Source organism: Pteronotus mesoamericanus, unplaced genomic scaffold (genome assembly GCF_021234165.1).
Source record: "Pteronotus mesoamericanus isolate MK-2021 breed Mesoamerican mustached bat unplaced genomic scaffold, CSHL_Meso_final contig_24, whole genome shotgun sequence".
NCBI lineage: Eukaryota > Metazoa > Chordata > Mammalia > Chiroptera > Mormoopidae > Pteronotus > Pteronotus mesoamericanus.
Window position 1 is genome coordinate 14,983,256 of NW_026555100.1, and position 17,621 is coordinate 15,000,876.

At 39.1% G+C, this 17,621-nt stretch overlaps 1 protein-coding gene across 1 annotated transcript in view; it reads right to left on the reverse strand.

Moving 5' to 3' along the window:
• ARID5B (AT-rich interaction domain 5B) overlaps positions 1 to 17,621 on the reverse strand; it is a 178,405-nt gene that overhangs the window by 26,267 nt on the left and 134,517 nt on the right. Inside the window, exons 5-7 of the mRNA XM_054572736.1 lie at positions 16,377 to 16,489; positions 10,121 to 10,325; positions 8,133 to 8,185 (exon numbers count right to left, since the gene is read on the reverse strand). Of these exons, the coding sequence (XP_054428711.1) occupies positions 8,133 to 8,185; positions 10,121 to 10,325; positions 16,377 to 16,489 (371 nt within the window). The remainder of the gene's footprint in view (positions 1 to 8,132; positions 8,186 to 10,120; positions 10,326 to 16,376; positions 16,490 to 17,621) is intronic.

A 17,621-nucleotide genomic window follows, 5' to 3' on the forward strand; every position in this document is an offset into this window, starting at 1 on the left:
AGGTGAGTTCTGCCCTGTTCATTTCCCATGAAGCATTCCTGAACCAATTTGTTTCATTGGGTCTCATTAGACAAGACACCTACTAGTAGGTGTGAGTAAAAATAAAATCTTCATTTATCTGTGACTGGTTTTGATTATAATAAATATTTTCAAGCCCCTTTCAAAACACTCAGAATACTTATTCTGGTAATTATTTTATATTTAATTACAATCTCCCTCCAACCTTTTAAATAATATTAATTCCTGGCTGATCTATGTGAGACTTGTGTATCTAGGAAGAAGAAACAGGATCCCTGCCTTCTAAATGTTTATGTGATTCCTCAAAGCCCACACTCACCTCCCTCAGAGGAGCCCAGCAGGGCCAGAAAACAGCCTATGTATGTCCCTACTTCAGAAGAAACCATCGCTCTTGACATTCTTGTATCTTGTGTGCACTGTATTTCATATTTTATAAAGAGTTTTCACATCCATAATATCACTTAATCCTCCCATAGCCTGTGAGACAGATTATAGGAATCTCATTCACAGAAAGAAGTGAGCCTCAGAGGTTGTACGACATGCCCAAGGGCACTCAACAGCAGAATGGCAATGCCAAGGTTCATACCAATGTCTTATGGTCCCAAGAGCAGACTTTTTTCCACTACATCAAAGCAGCTTCCATATCAGAATGACCTCATGAATAACCCGTGTGTGTAGCAGTGATAAGAACTGAACTCCAGAGCCTTTTGCTTCAAATGAGGCAGGTGGCTGTGGGAAGTACAGCTTCTACTACAAGTTCTCAACTTTGAGCTTTGAGTCTCTCACTAGTGGGCAAATAGTGTAGCTACAAGGTCAGGAAGAATCTAAGGGGGTTGCGCTAGGCTAATAGTTCTCTGAGATTTTACTCTCTTAAAGAACCAAGTAAACCTATGGTTCTTTCTACTCTGACTACTCACGCCTCCAGTTAGAACAGAGGTTTTAGTATTATGGTCACCGGAGAGTCACAGATAAATTCCAATTTTACCTGAGTCCATCTAGTCACTCATCTATTCAGTCAGTAGTATTGAACATCTCCCATCTGTTGGGTACTGTGCTTGTGGCTGAGATGCAACAATGACAATCAGACCCAACACCCTACAAGACTGCATCCTTGTGGTGGATACCCAAAACAAACAATACACACAAAATAATGTAAATTGTGAAAAATGTAATGAAGAAGAGACCATTGTGTGGAAACTGACCATGGTCCCCCTCCCACATCCTATCCTCCAGACTCAAGAATGCCCTGTTAAACATTTGCCTATCACATAGGTGATGAAGCTTCTTTAAGAATAAACAATGAATTATCAAAAGGAAAAAAAATAAATCTTCCTCACACTAGGACTGAAATTGTGGCAGCAGGAAGCCAGCATCAAGCACCACTTGGTGTGAATAAGCCATGTACAGCAGGCTAGGGGTCTGTGTTAGCCCCTGCTAGCAGGTTCTCATCTTTAAATTCAGTTTTTATTAGTGAGGACTCATCTGGAGTGAAGACAAGGGCTGGGCCGTTAAGCAAGTGGTCTCTCTGTTTACCGAGCTTCCACTGGCCAACCTGGATGAATCAGGCCATTTTGAGATATTTTCTTTCCACAGGAAAGTCATAAAATGTGCTCCTTCTAACAGCTAACTGCTTTTACGGACACAGTTCTCCTAGGTACATATCTCTATTTTCTTCTGCCCAGGGGTGCTTTTAATTCAAATGCTGACCATGGGCTCGAAAGCAAGAAACGTCTAAATCTTCCTCTTGTCCAAGCATATAATGGGTCTCATGGCCCCATTGGAAGAGAGGAAAGGACGTGAGAAGTCCTCCTGGCCCAGCTACTGGGCATGATACTCCCACCTGTATACATCTGCCTTCTGCTCTAGTGTGCCTTCATTGTACCTAATTGTGCATTTGCTTAGGATATTTATTCTGTTGTCCAATGTCCTCTCTGGATGTGTGTCAGCTTTAAACACCATCTAGGGCAGAACAAATATCTGCCACCTGGTGTCCAGCCCCCAGCCCAGTTCAGCTGGAAAGTTTGATCTAGCCAAGGGGTCCGTTTGATCAATTCTCTCATTAAGCATCAGGCCTCCTAGCTGTGTTCACATTTCAAGTTGACCTTCTCCTTATTTGGGGTTTTTAAGGATACAAAGAAGTTCTGGCTCTTTGTTTCCTAAAGAAAATGGCCAAATTCATCAGGCAGTTATTTCTCTTGGATTGAGCTTTCCCTGTCATCTCCTTCAAGGTCCTCACTTAGAAGATAGGGATTTGTGACAGTAATCCTTCTTCTTCTGTTCTCCGTTTTGGGCCCTGTGCCAGGTACAGGGGCATGGAGGTCGGGGGTCAAGAGTGGGGAGGTACCATGGAAAGAAAGAGATGTCACAGCTTTCAAGGGTTCATCATTGAGCAGAAAGCACAAGTCCATACTATTAACCACAAGGCAAGATGAAAAACGGAGCAGACCACACCCAAGTAGAATAAACCCATCTAGGTGTGTGTGAGACTTAATCGCACTTTGAAGACACTTCATAGTTACTTCTTTCCCTAGTGTGGTAAACACCCAAGAAACTCTGTGAAAAGCACCCTACACCTTTTATTTTCATGAAGTTTCACTGCTTAAAAATGAATACAGTGGTTTTCTAATTGCTTTTTAGGACCCAGGTGGTGTTGTAAGGGTGGCCTGAAACTAACTCTCTACAAGGCCGAACCTCGTCAAGAAAACAGGTCCAGTGGGTGGGAAGCAAACTGTCCCTTCCACAGTTTTATTGGTGAAAATATCCTGCCTTAATTTTGCTACCTTTGAGGTTGCAGCAATGAACTAATCTTGGAATTTTTGTGGCCTGGTGAGGAAACAGCAATCAGAAATCTTTTAGGACTTTAGAGTTTCCACGGCTTAAGAATGTGTAGGAAATAGGGAGTCAAAAGGAGAGTTTTCCGGCAAGCAGTGTCGCCTGGGCTACTATGAGAAACAGCTTTTTTCTCAGGACACCTTGACGACACACTGAATTCAAGGAAGATGACTTTTTTTTCCTGGTAGTACTCCAGGAACCGGAGCCTTTCAAAACTACATGACATCATCGTTGGCCTCAAAAATTTTGAATTAAGCAAGAGGCTTTGTCTGTCCAGAGAACTAGGGTTAATAGATTCAGAGGATGTCTTGAATGATGTCAAAGCCAGAATCTGGTGTCCAAGCCTAATCCTTCCAGCAAGAAGACAAGTGACTGACTACTTCTTCCAGATGAGAAATAATGGTCCTGTCTCCCCTGTGGGGAGAGATGCGGCTACTAGCTGACATTCTTTGAAGGCACCATTTGCATCGTCTTCTGCCTATAGGATAAGATTTACTTAAGGCTGATTTCCCTGCTCTACTACGTTCTTTCCAAATATTACCTCTGGCATGCCATCAAATGGTTAGCTAAATGGAAATCACTTTAGCAAACCACCTTCAACACACTGCATCCCAGTATAACCCAAAGCTACTCTGCAAGCTTTAACTACTTCACCAGAGACTAAGTGCAGGCTTCTTAGCTCACCAGCAACTTCATCCAGTTCTGCCTCTTCAGCTGTAGGTGACCATACTCTAAAATGTTTAGAAGTTGGATGTATGACTGCAAAGAAGGGGTCCTCATTGCCAACCAATCAAAGTGCCAGGATACTGCTTTTTAGGAAATCAAATCCATTCAATACATTTAGGATCTCTAAATCCAAGGATGCAGAAACACAGTATACATTTGCAGCAAATGCAGAGGAGCCCACGAGAACTGAATATACACATTAATTGAATGTTATGAAGGCATAAAATAAAATTTTTGCTCCTCTTTCTTTTTTAAATTCAATTTGAGGGTTGTGAAGAACTGAAATGAAATAATCCATAATCTGCAATTCAAACCAGAAGGTTTGAAATAGTTTATAACCACAAACAAAAACAAACCAATTAAGATGGCCTCTTTTTATAACCAGAAGGAATTCCAGAAGAATGTCTCTATCCAATCACAAGTTAACAGCAGAAGAGATACATTTACAAATGTTAAACTTGAAATTTTTTACTATTCCTGAATGTTTACATCATCCAGACTCCGTGACCCACCTCCTAAATTCACACATTTTTCTCAAGATTCAGATGAAATCTCAGCTGATAATAGTTTATCTGCTAAGGATCACATCAGGTACAAAGGAGTGACTGAAAGTTGCTACTAACAGAGGTAGGTTATTAGATCCTTTTTCCAAAAATCACCAAAACATGTAGAAAGCATTCTGGCTACATAAGAGACTGCTGAGAATGGAAAGCACAAACAATAATCATTTACAAATCTCTTTCAACTTCCAGTGGCTATGAAGGCTAATACAATTGTGCACAAGATTCTCAGCATGTCAGAATTTGAAGAATGCCATGATGACCGATGCAACTCATTTCACCTCCTGTGCCTCAGTTTCCTCACTTGTAAAACATAGGTAGGGATTTGGAACATAATAAGGATATTTTTCTACCCAAAGGCCAATATGTGAAAAATAAAAATGTTAGGGTGCTACACTTTCCCTCATTCAAAATGAAAAGAACTTACTGAGTCCAAATTTAGATTACCACTTTACCAAATGGAAAAACACTCATTGGAAACTTTGTGCTGCTTTTGAGCCAACAAAATATTAATATGTTGGCATGTTTATTTAGTAATAGCATGAAGATAACTTTCTAATCCTTGACACTTGACTTAAGTAGGGTCCACATTTTGAAGCTATAACCCATGAGGGCCAGTAGGTGAAGTGTTAAGAATCATTATTACAATTAGCTTTGAATTAACATCACCTGGACTGCTTAGAAAAGGGACTCCCAGGTTCTCAGATCCAGGGCCTACCACAAAGTTAGTATTTCAGTGTGGATGCCTAGACAACTGCTCATACCTTAAAGTTCCCCATTGAAAACTCGAACCCCAGTTTAAGTAACCTTTGGGAGCCGCTGATCTAGAAGATTCTAAGATCTTTTTTTGAGCTCTAAATGACAAGTCTACACTTGCTCTGGTGTCAGATAATCTCACAGAGAAGTGTCCTCTGGTAACACCACGATGACAACTTAAGTCCCCAGGCTTTGGATATTATTCACACACCTTCTGGACTCACTTCAAAACTGAATTCTCACTGAATGTCTCACAATTTTATCAGCCAAAATATACCAAGAGAAAAATTTATTCTGTACTTAGGAGATTCAAAAGCATGAAAGTAGAATGAGAGTGGCAAACTTAAGTGCCTACAGAGGCGACAGATAGTGTGAGGCATTTTAAAAAAGAGAAAGAAAAGAAGGCAAGAAGGGAGGGAGGGAGAGAGTGAGGAAAAAAATCCCACCAATTAGCTTCATCTAGTTTATGGCCCCACATGTAGATTTTGTAGAAAGATGGCTATACAGAGTCACTGCCTGAAATGAGATGGATGAAATGAGATGAAAATATTTGGAGTGTTATGAAAAATAACCCCCAAAGTAACCCAATGAACAATGAGCGAGTTGAAATGTGAATGGAAACAGAAAAAGAAAAAGAGTAATCCCAGAAGTCACCAGTCCTCTTGTGGCTTGGCTGAAGGGACATGAAGCTTATAACCAGACAAAAGGCAGATAGATGCCAATCTGGTCTTCCATGTTCCTCCATCCCAGCCTCTCTCTACTTCATTCTACCTACACAAACAGTGAAAGCAGAGAAAGTGGCAAAGCATACCACTTAGCTTGTTATCAATCTCCCATGCGTCTCTCTGCTGCCTGAGGAGTAACTCCAGGGCCTAGCATCCAAGATCTCTCATCACTTGGCTCCAACCTTCTCTCACGGTCATTTGTCACAGGCACCTAGTCACTGAGTAACTTCAAGTTACTCAAACTCTCTGTGCCCAACTTCAGTCTACCTCCATGCTTTATTTCCCCATTTGATTTTTCTCTTCCAGGAAGGCCATGACCGTTCATGTCTAAATTTCATCCATTCTCCAAAATTCTGCTCAGCTGGCATCAGAGCCATTAGTCTTCCTTCCGTCTGCTCTAAATGAGGAAGTACATTACTTGAACAGGGCACTGATCTTTCCACCTTGTCTTATAATGCCTGCCTCTCTTGAATAGTAAGTAACTGGAACAACTGACCTAGATATTTTTGTATCTCTCAGAGTGTCCAACACAATGCCTTGTACACATAAGCCACTCAATAAACACAGGGTAGCGCAAAAGTAGTTTTACAGTTTTGAGTACACGAAACAGTTTATTCTTGTATCATTATTTATTATTGTATAATTTTCCATACAAACAAACTGTAAACTTCCTATTGTCACTCTCTGTATATGTTTAGGTGATTTTCTAAATGTGTGATCATTCATTCATTCATGCATTCACCTATTCATTCATTCATTCTACAAAAGAATAAATACTATTTGATCAAAGAGTATTACAAATGCCCTGAAACTTATCGGAAGTTTCTTTTGTATATTTTACACCAACTTGCTGTTGTTGCGTGGGAAAAGAAATCCTTGTAAAGATACAGAAGATACAAAAGCAGGAAAAACTGATTCTGTGAAATTTGCTGGCGTTCTCCCTATCAGTGAATAACAACGAGTTCCTGGGTTTAAAAAGGCATTTCATAATACTGCACAACATCATGTAATGTATCTGTAGTCACAGCTCATAAATATGTGTACTCCTATTCCTAATACTAAAAGGTAGACTTAAAAGTCTAGGTTATGGGGTCGACTCCTAAATTTATAAGACTAACCCTGAATTACTTATCATTTTTTCACATAGATGAAAGCTATCATTAGCTCAAGATCTTGCAAAACTATGAGCCTCAGTGGCAAAGAGTCAGTTTCTTCTTCCCATCAAGAGATCCACCCAAGTGAAAAATAACATTGTTTATTTTTATTTAAGGCACTTGATAAAATAAATATTTTAAGTAAATTCATGTCTATGAGATGCACCTTTTACATGTAGTGCATATCAGTATTATATTTCCTCATAAACATATCTATAGAGAGAGAGCCCATATATTAAGTAAACATATTACATGCACATATATTCAACATTACAGAGTTTTTAGTCAGAATTCAGAGCAGATATCTCTACAGTAGATACAAGATTATCTGAATCATACAATGCTTGCCATTTTTTTCTGTCCCAACCCCTGACATCAAACTATTATATTAGTTTGTGGAACAATATGCTATATCTGGCCAGAAACACTAGTTAATATGTTTGGGCTAAAATGAATTTCATTTTCTTGACTTTTTGTCTCTCACTGTCATTTTACTATGATATAGAGATATCCCAGGTTACTTCGTAAGGAAAGAAAATACAATTTCTTATTCAATTGCAGAAGAAACTGCACAACTTAATCTGATCATTGTGTGAAGGAGAAAATATTTCCAATGACGACATCTTCCTATGTCAATTGATTTCATTACAGATGTCATCTCTGTGTGCTATATTAATGCAGCCCTTTCTTCTTCTTTCAAGATTTTAATCTTAGTTTGTTGCTCTAACATTTTCTTGGTTCAAAATACATGCTGTAAAAGTCCGTGGCCATCAAATTTTCCTGTGGGCTAAAAATAACCCGTTCCTGTCAGTTAGAATTAGCTGATAAAGAGTGTCAGAGCCTGTTCTGAATAAGTTTGATAACTTCCTGTTTATGCGGCACTGACCCTTGTCTAATAAAGCTTCTTTGCCCTAGAACGAGAGGAGATTCTGCTGCATTTTATTCCTTAATGGCCAATACTGATTACTTTTGAAAGCCTTTAATACATTTCCCATATTAGACATGAACAGATGTCAGGTATGTTGCCAAGGGAAATTTCTTTTATGCAATCTTGGCTTGTTGTACAATAATAGCCCTTTCTCAACATGGAAAAAAATTACAGACCCAACTAATTTCCCTGACAGGGGAGAGTTACATATGTTTTCCACTTGTAGTTTTTACGACAAGTTTACAATTTTGCCAAACCTGGAACTAATTGGGACTGTTTCCAAAAGCGGCCCAATAAACCCCCAAAAGTGTAGAGCCATTTGAAAAGGCAGTCAGTGATGGTTTGCTTTTGTATTTTCTCTATTTTGATCAAGGGTGGGGGGGGGGGTGTTTAGATTGCAAAATTATTTCATTTAAGTTGCTTAAACACTTACTGTTTCATATCCTCCCAGTTTTTGAGCAGCTTGAAACATAGTCCAAAGGTTAACTGTTAGAGGGACAATAAGTATTTAGATAAGCATTGCATTAACATACTTCCAAGAAATGTCAATTAAAACATTTTTTTGTTTTGTTTTGTTTTTCAATGAGAAAGAGAAAAAAAAAAAAAAAAAGAAATACTAACGTACCCCAGAGATCTAAGTTCTAGGAAACAATTTGCCAAAGGGCACTCAATAACAGGATATATTATTACCACTTAAAATATTTCTAAAGAACAGTCACAAATACGGAAATGGTTCTACTTTTAGGATAAAGGACAACACAGTTTTCGTCCTGTTGCCATCAGCAGACCAAGAGAAGCTAAGTTACTATGTCCTTGGGGAAACTGTGGGATTTTCCAAATTGGGACTGATCTTGTTCAACCCTTAGAAAGAAGCCATCGATTAAATGGTAATATATGCTTCCTTCAGATAAAAACTCTCCATAATCAATAAATAACAGCCACATTAACCTATGATTATCTTTTTAATAGGATGTCTGATGGCAGCACTATATTAAAAGCTCATACTGTATTTCACAAACATGTGGTGCCTTGCAGTGAGTAGGAAAAATATTTCACCCTTCAGGCATCAGTGATACGACAGATCAAAGGGAATGAAGATACTCAATCACAGAGGAAATGAGTCCATTTAGTCCCCTAACTTGCATGAGGGGTGTTACAAAAATGTTTCTTTTAAACAGATTTTTCTTTACAGGGTTTGCATATGTTTATGCTGTTAAACAACTATGCCAACTGCTGGCAACCCTGTTCATTTGTACCAAATCCTGTGGAATGGGACTGCTATGGATTTGATTCTTTTATGCAAGAGGGGAAAATTGAACTTCAAGGAATTCCTGGGTAAGAGAAATAAAAAATAAAGTAAAAGAAAAAATTTTAAAGGATCTGTGACACACCATGTTCGAAAAGCCTCATTGAACCTTGCACTATTTCAAAGCTATCAAGAGCCCTGCCTAGGCCTTGATTTAATCTGAACCAATGCATAATGCAACAAAGCTGTTCATAGTACATTAATTTTACTTCTATTTCCAGCAACCAGTTTTCAGACAAACATTGTAATCATTCGTAGTTATATAAGTTTATAATGGCTGCGAGTGTTCTCTTGCAATCAGTGCCAATTGCTATTAGGTATGTAAATTGTTATGTAAAACATGCAGGTTTGACATTCTTCATCAAAATGACACATGGTTTTAATCTAGGAAGATACATTTGGAGAAAATACTATTTCAAGCCAGGGGCTCACACTTTGTGTGCCACAAAACCCAGACAGAGGCAAAATATATATTTATTTGTGAAATCAAAGACAGGATCTGGGTTTCTTCTTTTTTTACTTAGCATTCTGGTCAGCTGTGAGTTCCCCGATCCACATAAAAATATACTGAGGACGGTTACATGTCAAAGTAATTTAAAATTGGGTGCTTGATTCAAATTTGTATATTTCTTGTTTCCTCTGAAGTCATCAGGTTTTTGTTATCTCAACAAATTTGGAGCTTAGGAAATATGTTTTCTCTCTGTTGTTGTTTTGTCCACCTTTAAATGTCCTCCTTTTAAAAGCTGTCTTTTCACAGGCAACATCTGTGCCTGATAAAGCTACGTCATATCATTATCTCAGAAGAAAGGCGTTGCAAACACTCAAGATTGACAAAACAGAAAATGAGAAACTTTCAACATGTCTATTTCCAGTCATAATCAGTGGATTCAAGCCTATAAATATCTCACTGCAACTGCCCCAGAAGGGAACAATGTAGCGGAAAGAGGAAGGGAAAAAAATTCCTGGCTTGGATGATTTGTAGATTTAGTATAAACAGAAAGCATCATCGTCCCCAGATTAGGATTTCAACATAATCCTGAGTCCAAAATATTTTTTTCCAGTTCAAAGAAACTGAGCAATTTTAATATTTCAAAAATGAAAACAAGTATACTTACTCTGTTTAAAACCTAAATAGGGTATTCGTTCTATTGGCGTCTTCCTCTCTTTCATGTATTTATAGAGTGCCACCAGGAAGGCCTGCTCGTCTGCCCTGCACTCTTCACCGATGGCAACCTTGGGTTTTTCTTCATTTGAGACTTTTTTACAGTTGTTCTGGTTATTCTTCGGTTTGGTCAAGGCAGACCTGGCCTCACATTTCACCTGGAAAAGGGGGCAAAAATGCCACGTTAAGTCAAGCAGAGTCCTGGACTGTTTACAAAGACATAGCTAGTGACACGTTTCACTGAGTGGGAAGGGAGAGCCAATAAATTACCGTTGCTCTGAAATAGCTTTTTAGAGGCATCAATGAATATGAATTGTCTTAGACTAGGGGATGGTAAATTTCTGTCAAGGGCCAGATAGTAAATACTGGAGGTTTTTGGCCCATTATAGTCTCCATTGCAACTACGCAAATCAAGTGTGAAAGCAGTCTGAGACAATATGTGAACAAATGGGTATGGCTGGGTCCCAATCCAACTTTATTTATAGAAACAGGTGGCCAGTGGGCCACGGTTTGCCAAACTGTGCCAGCCTCTTTTTAGACTCCTTGCAAGTATGTTGATATGAAACTAAAAACAGTGTTTGCATCTGGTGGGGCCATTCTCCTGCTTCTTTACATACTTTTCCTAAGGGGCACATCTGTCAATGTCATTGAATAATAATCCTGACCTTGAGAAATAGTTTTACATTTCACACTTCCTATCAGAATGAAAGACAAGTGGATCTCTTCATAGGAAAGTTATTTTGTTGCTACTCTTTCCAGCAACCTGAAAACACATGTGGTTGCCAGCATATGTTGGCCTCAGGAACATCAGCAAGGTCTCTGCTGTCTCACCTGAGGGTGGAGCCAGATCTACCCCCGGTAGGAAACAAAAGATCCTCCCTCTTTAATGAGTGCTTCTTGCTTTTCTGTCAGCCCTGAGGCTAAAATAGGAAATGTGAATTTGCCACAAAGGAAAGAGTAGAGGTCGGCTAACAACCCAAGAAGAATAAGTGAAAAGCATAATTAAAAAATAAATGGTGGTTAATGCTCCAGATGTTCTTCCTACCACACTCTAGGCGAATATGGAACTTGGCATACCAAACGGCTAACCTAACGTTCCCTCCTCACTGCCATGTTCTACAAGAGGCCTTTGATGGCTGTTAAATATAACGCTAAGTTGCTGAGCTATTTTAATTGTAAAAGGGGGAAGTACAAAGGGTCAAACTTTGAGTTCAAGTGCGCCCGTGGGGAATGTGTACATTCCAATATTCTTTACATCTCCATATCTAACACTGAAGAGAAGAGGGCAAGTGCTGGGGAAATGGTATGAATAAAAATGTCCCACATACTCAACAACGTTTTCCATTTCAGATTTTTGACCTCTCATTTTCTTTCTCTTCAGATTCTCCTTCCCAAGCACTAAGAACATAAAAGGCTATGCTTATTTATTAAAGGCAAGTGTATCCTTTTAAAAGGTTTTCTTTATTGCTCAGTCTCTCAAGTGAACACACTAGTTTAATATCTTCAGACTGGTGCTGCTAAAAATAAAACTTCCTGCACAAGTCATTCAACTAGGCTTCTAGATAAGATTTTAATTTTTAAGGAGCTATGGAAATGGTATTAAAACATTTTTCCATGTAGAATTTTTACTTACAGTATTTTCAAACTTTGGTACATTGTAACATTATATATTAAGGCGAACATCCTGGGAAACTTTATGTGGTCATCAATTCTCACTGCCAAATTTTAGATTGTTGAGTCTAAAGTTCTGATGACATCTATAATTTCATGGCTTTTGGAAATCATAAAATGACTCCAGTTTTAATCTGTATTGGTTCCAAACTTTTTCAAATGCTTACTATGTAGCCAGGCTCTTATAATATGCACTTTTTAGGTATTATCACACTTCATGCCCATAACTCTAAGGAGACAAGTTAATCTTCTCCTATTAGAGGAAACTGAGGTATAGAGAAGATGAGCAACATGTACACGGATCACAAGATACTGTCCAAGTTATTAAGTGGCAAGTTTGGTATTTGAACTTGGGTAGTTTCAACTCTAGGGCTTGTGGTTTTAAACACTATACTTTAGTGATACTCATAAAAATATTAAATTGGTAGTCAAAGCATACTTCCAATTTAAAAAGCACATTATAATGACTAGGTTTTTACACAAACCTACAGCTTGGAGAGGTGATTTATCAAATGAGAAGTAAAAGATAAAACGAGGTGCTTTTCGGTGTATAGAAGTGCTCGGTTTCTTCCAGAGCACTGTATTTAGAGCAAAGGGAAGGAGACGGTATTGACAGAGTGCCTACAATGAGCTAGAGCCAGTGCTGTGGGCTTCATATAGACTACCTAATGTACATAAGAATCACAAAAGTCTGGTACTTAGCCCCATTTTACAGTTGAGGAAACTGACTCTCAGCGAGGTTATCTATTGGCTAGAGCGGGGTTAGAACGCTGGTTTTAGAGGTCTCGCTTGCTCTAAACCTCAATCATGTACAAACAAGCGTAGATGTACGGTTTGCATATGAAACAGGCTGAGTCTTAAATCTATAGCAGTAATGGGCCAATTATCTATATTACTAGGTCAGAAATGCCACTGTTAAAGGAGTGTGGGGTTTGTGCCTCAGTGTTTAGATAGCTGCCTAAACTTCTGCCTCACCTGTGCAGAAACAGAAGGAAAGCATGGGTAGGGGGAGAGGGGGAGTGGCACAAACCAGGCCCCACGTCACCCAGACTCCCTGCTTCACAGAAAAGGCTCTAAGTGAGGCCAGACTGCCACCTCCTGAACTCCATCTTGAACCTCAGGGGGCTTCCTAGCTGCTTTCTCCTGGGGAACCAGCAGCTTCCTTTCTCAGACTAGCTCCATGCGTCTCTTCAGTTAATATAAATGAGCCCTTTAGGGTATTATTATGTTTCTGGATAGAAACAGGCCAAGCTCCTTTCTACATTTTTTCACATTTACCCAAACATTCTCAGCATTTTTATCTACTGAAATTTTAAATGGGAGCTAGTCTTCGCGTTGACCTTGAGAGGGCCCACCCTTTTGATGGTAACAGTTAATTACTAGATCTGTTTTCGCCGACTTGTACATCTTACACTTGTTGAGCTCACTAAGAGCTTTGGGGCTTCCAAAGTGATTGAGGAAGTGCTAATTAAAGAATCCACATTTAATGTTTTCAATGAACCACCGCCTATTTGATATTAACCACATCCTTTCACTGGATTGAGTTATAACTAATCCAGCTCTCAACTGGGGCAGCAGGATATGCTGAACCAACAGGAAAGAAGCTAGAATAATTTCAACTCAGTCACTAACTTGCTAGGAGACCCTCAATTTCTTCCTCAGGAAACCAAAAAGGATAAACCATGGCGGTAGTTCTGGGAACCAAATGGCATGAAAAATATTGAAAATAATAAAAGTGTCATATTTGTAAAATATTGAAAGTACACAGGTGTTTTAAATGAAAGAAGATACTGCATACCATGGCTTCTTTTTTGTATTCTTTTTAGAATATAAGACACCTGTTACATACTTCTGGCCTCTGGAAAGTGCTTTCAGGGTGTGAAAAGTCATTTGCCTTCTATCAGTGGAGGCCTTTCATTAAGAGACTTAGGCTGAGATTTCTCTTGTACAGCTCACTATATGAAAGGGTTTGGGCCCCGGATGTGTTGGTAAAAGATGATCCCAAAGGAAACAGCAGGATTTGAGTTGGACACCTTAATGACATCTTCAGAGAACTGGTAGCCTTTTTCCCATGTGACTTTTGCTGTCTTTGGAAAGCCAGGAAATTCGCAGTGGTTTCTCATGAAACCTAGCTTTCATGATCACATTGAAAGAGTATAACCTTTTGATGGTGACAGATAAATTACTTGACTTGCATTTGCAGTTACGCACACAAAAAGTCCTGTGGATTATCACACTAAGAGCTTTGCTGTATGTTGCTGCAGAAAGCTGGTACTTATCCATCGTCAGACATGGTCTGTTTGTGAAACTTTTGAGAAAAAGATCATGCAGCTCTTGGTCATAAAGCCCAACTAGCTGTCACCTGACTTGTTGCTTGTAGCTCAGCAAATGAGCAGATGGTCACCAGTTTGTAATCTCTACTGTAGCATTTCATGCAAAAAGATCACTTTATGACACAAATGCCTTTTTACTGGTTGTCCTGGCCCCAGATGTGGCTTCTTCATTCTGTAGGGATTTTACATTGGTTTGTTGGTGCCAACAGATAAGCCTACCATACTTGACACTACCTGTCTCTCTGTTCTACAATACATGAAGTGGTCTTGCCTGACCCACCGGAACAGCAGGACTGTAATCCAAAACTCCAAGAAGAGTTGGATGTTTAGATTGGTCCCTGGGAGCTGGCTGCAGCCGAACATCCACACATTCACCACTGAAACCAACGATGGAAGGATAATCTTTCTCTAGGTAAAAATTCTGAAAGGCTGCACTCGTAGGAGGTGGGGCAGAAATGGTCCCATAGAAAAACCCAGACTCGAAGACTGTCCCTCCTAAGAAGAATAAGTCAGAGAACATCAAACACAGAACAGGCTCTTGTTTTCTTTAGTTTTGTGGGTCTTAGTGTGAGTCCTGAGCTGCCTTCCATGGAGAGAGATATTGGAGGGTTGTGTGTACTTTCAGGTCAGTTGTGTAAGTTTTATAAAACTCCCAGAGGCATACGTTGGTAGTGACTCCATGTGACATGAAAAGGAGCTTCATTCTGCTGGGCTCAGGTACAGGAAATGCTGGATAAACACATGATGTCATCTTAGAAGTATGGGGCAGGAAGCCAACATAAGGCATTGGCAATATAAGCTCTGCTGAATGTTACAATCCTAAAACCTTCTCGCTCCATTCTTTAATATCTTGCAAACCACATCACAGGGTACAATAAACTGTTCTTGCTGACATCCTTTGGGACCACGGAAGCCGAAGCCCTAGATGGGTAGCTCTAGGGCCAAGATGTCCAAATTACTAAAAAAAGGTCATACTTGGTAGTCAGGCGGACCCACTTGCAGATGGTTAAACAACAGGACAAAAATAATTTAGGGAAAGAGATTTTTTTTTAAGCCAGGAAATACACATTTTTACTGTGTGATCTCTTTTTAAACCTTTGCAATCTTGGAAGCATGAAGAAATGCTAACCAAAACATCCTCAGAAATTCCCAATGAAGATCAGACTTGTAGAAGGTGGATATTTAGGATTTGCTTCATTACACTGGGAGGAGAAGTGGAGTACATGGCAGAAAAATAGTAGATTTTCAACACAGAACTGAGTTGATGTTTTCCTACATCAGAATCTTCCAAATTCACCCCATAATCAAAATGTTTCCACCTTCATAAGTTTAGTCCTTGGATCTGGATATGTGGTATCAGCAGATATCCAGTCTTCAAATCAGGTTCTAAAGGGGTTATTGCTGCCTTTTGGCACAGAAACAACACCTAAACATGAACAGCCCATAAATGGAACCATGGAAATCTGATCCAAGCTCACAAAAGAAAAAAAGATAAGTCTAAAAATATGAAGTGACTCTTCACACTTCATGGTGCTAAATACTTCAGGCGTGCACTTTAAAGGTTCCAAAGAATGTGTAAGTGAAATGGGCCTGGGTCCTCAAAAATTAGTCTAGAATTTGGATCTTTATTATGAATTAAGAGAGATCTTTAAAAAGATATAAATGTATATACATAGGTATATGTATACATGTAAATATTTTGCTATGTGTCTTTAATTTTACACGAAGGTAAACTAGAGGTGATTTTGAAAAAAAAAACTGAAATGATTAATTCTAGCCTTTTCTAACTTCATCCTCTGTCAATCTCTGCAGCATATTTAGCTGAACACATTCAGAAAGAGGATGGTTTAGCTGGTCTATTTTTGATACAGGCAGAGTAAACTATGTCATTGTGTCACCTACTATGAAATCTCAGCTCCAATGACGTGGGCGCTTAATCATCTGTCCTTTACACAACAGGCCAGACTGGGAGGTGGGAAGTCTTTCTGTTGACTAATCAAAATGCCAACTCCCCCCTACTCCCGCCCCGACTCTGCCACCCAAGGCAGGGGAGGTGGCGGGAACAGACACAGCAGAAAGCTGTGAATACCAAAGTCAGATTTGGAATTGCAAACTGCCACTAAGAAACAAGAACAGAGAGATAAAGAGGTAAAGGAAAAATGAAAAGATGCCGCAAAATGAACACCATGGCGCAAACAACTGTACCTTTGCAATGGCTTTGCCATCAGAATTGTTGTTAGAATCTTTAACGGCACTGAATGAATCTCTTCTCTGTGGGCATGTTTTCTTTTTGCGTGGTCTGCCTTTAAGATTTGGCGCTGAAAAGAAATGGAGAGAACAATTAATATACATTTTCCCTGGCATGGGTTTCTTTATTAAACACCGAGAATCTTGCTACTGTGGGCCCCCACTACATATGCAGAGAAATGTACACATCTGTGGTGGTCAGCCCTCATGTATGCTTCTCTCTCTGAAGGGTTGCATCTTGGAAGACCGTCCGCATCTGTACTTCTTTCCGAAAGCTAATCTGATATTAAACATGTCTAATTAATATAAATAAAATGAAGCCCTTAGCTCTGAAGGATGATGAAAGGAGAACACATTTCCTCATTGTTGGAAAAGAAACAGGTTGGGCTGAAGACAGGCTCTGAGATTATTCTTTGTTTTGTTTTGTATCTTGTTTTCAGAAACCTAAGTAATATGCCAGCCCATTATAGTATCATAGTAATGCAATGTTTGAAAACATCTCTCTTCAAAATTGGAGGCATAAGCATTTTCTCAAATTATACAAATAAGTAGAGAGAGAGAGAGAGAGAGCGCACTATAGAGAGAGGCACTCATGAAAACAATCTGAAAAAAATACTATTACATGCATTTACTAATAATATTGCGACCAGCATGTTTCAAATCTGAACAAATCTGGCAGATACATTTAAATCAGCATGCTCTCTTTTCCTTTTCAATATATATTTTAATGACCATCTTGAGGGTTATTTAAAATAACTTCCAAAGATCACACTGGGGTTAGCCAAATTCTGTGGAGCTTATACTTTCTAAAAGCTACAGACAAGATGCAAATCGAAGTTATATTTCCACCTTGATGTTGAGCTTGAATCCCTTTAAGGTCCATACAGAAAGCAGGAAAAAAAAAAAAGAAAGCTGCTGTTTACTGAGTGCTATGGCTGGGCTGTCCGGCATCAGCTTTCACATTTAACTTCATCAGTCACGCAAGTTGAACAAAAGTAAAACAAACCAACTAACCAACTGGTCCTTAAAGAATTCCAAACGAATGAATTACACCCCAAGCAATTCCTTTCAGACCTTCCCAGGTACCCACACTTTTTATGATTGTGACAATGCCAAATTTGAACAACTCGAACCCTCCTAATTGTTGTTAATCTTACTCATGTCATGCAGTTAACCAGTGGTGTTTAGGGCATTTTATATTGT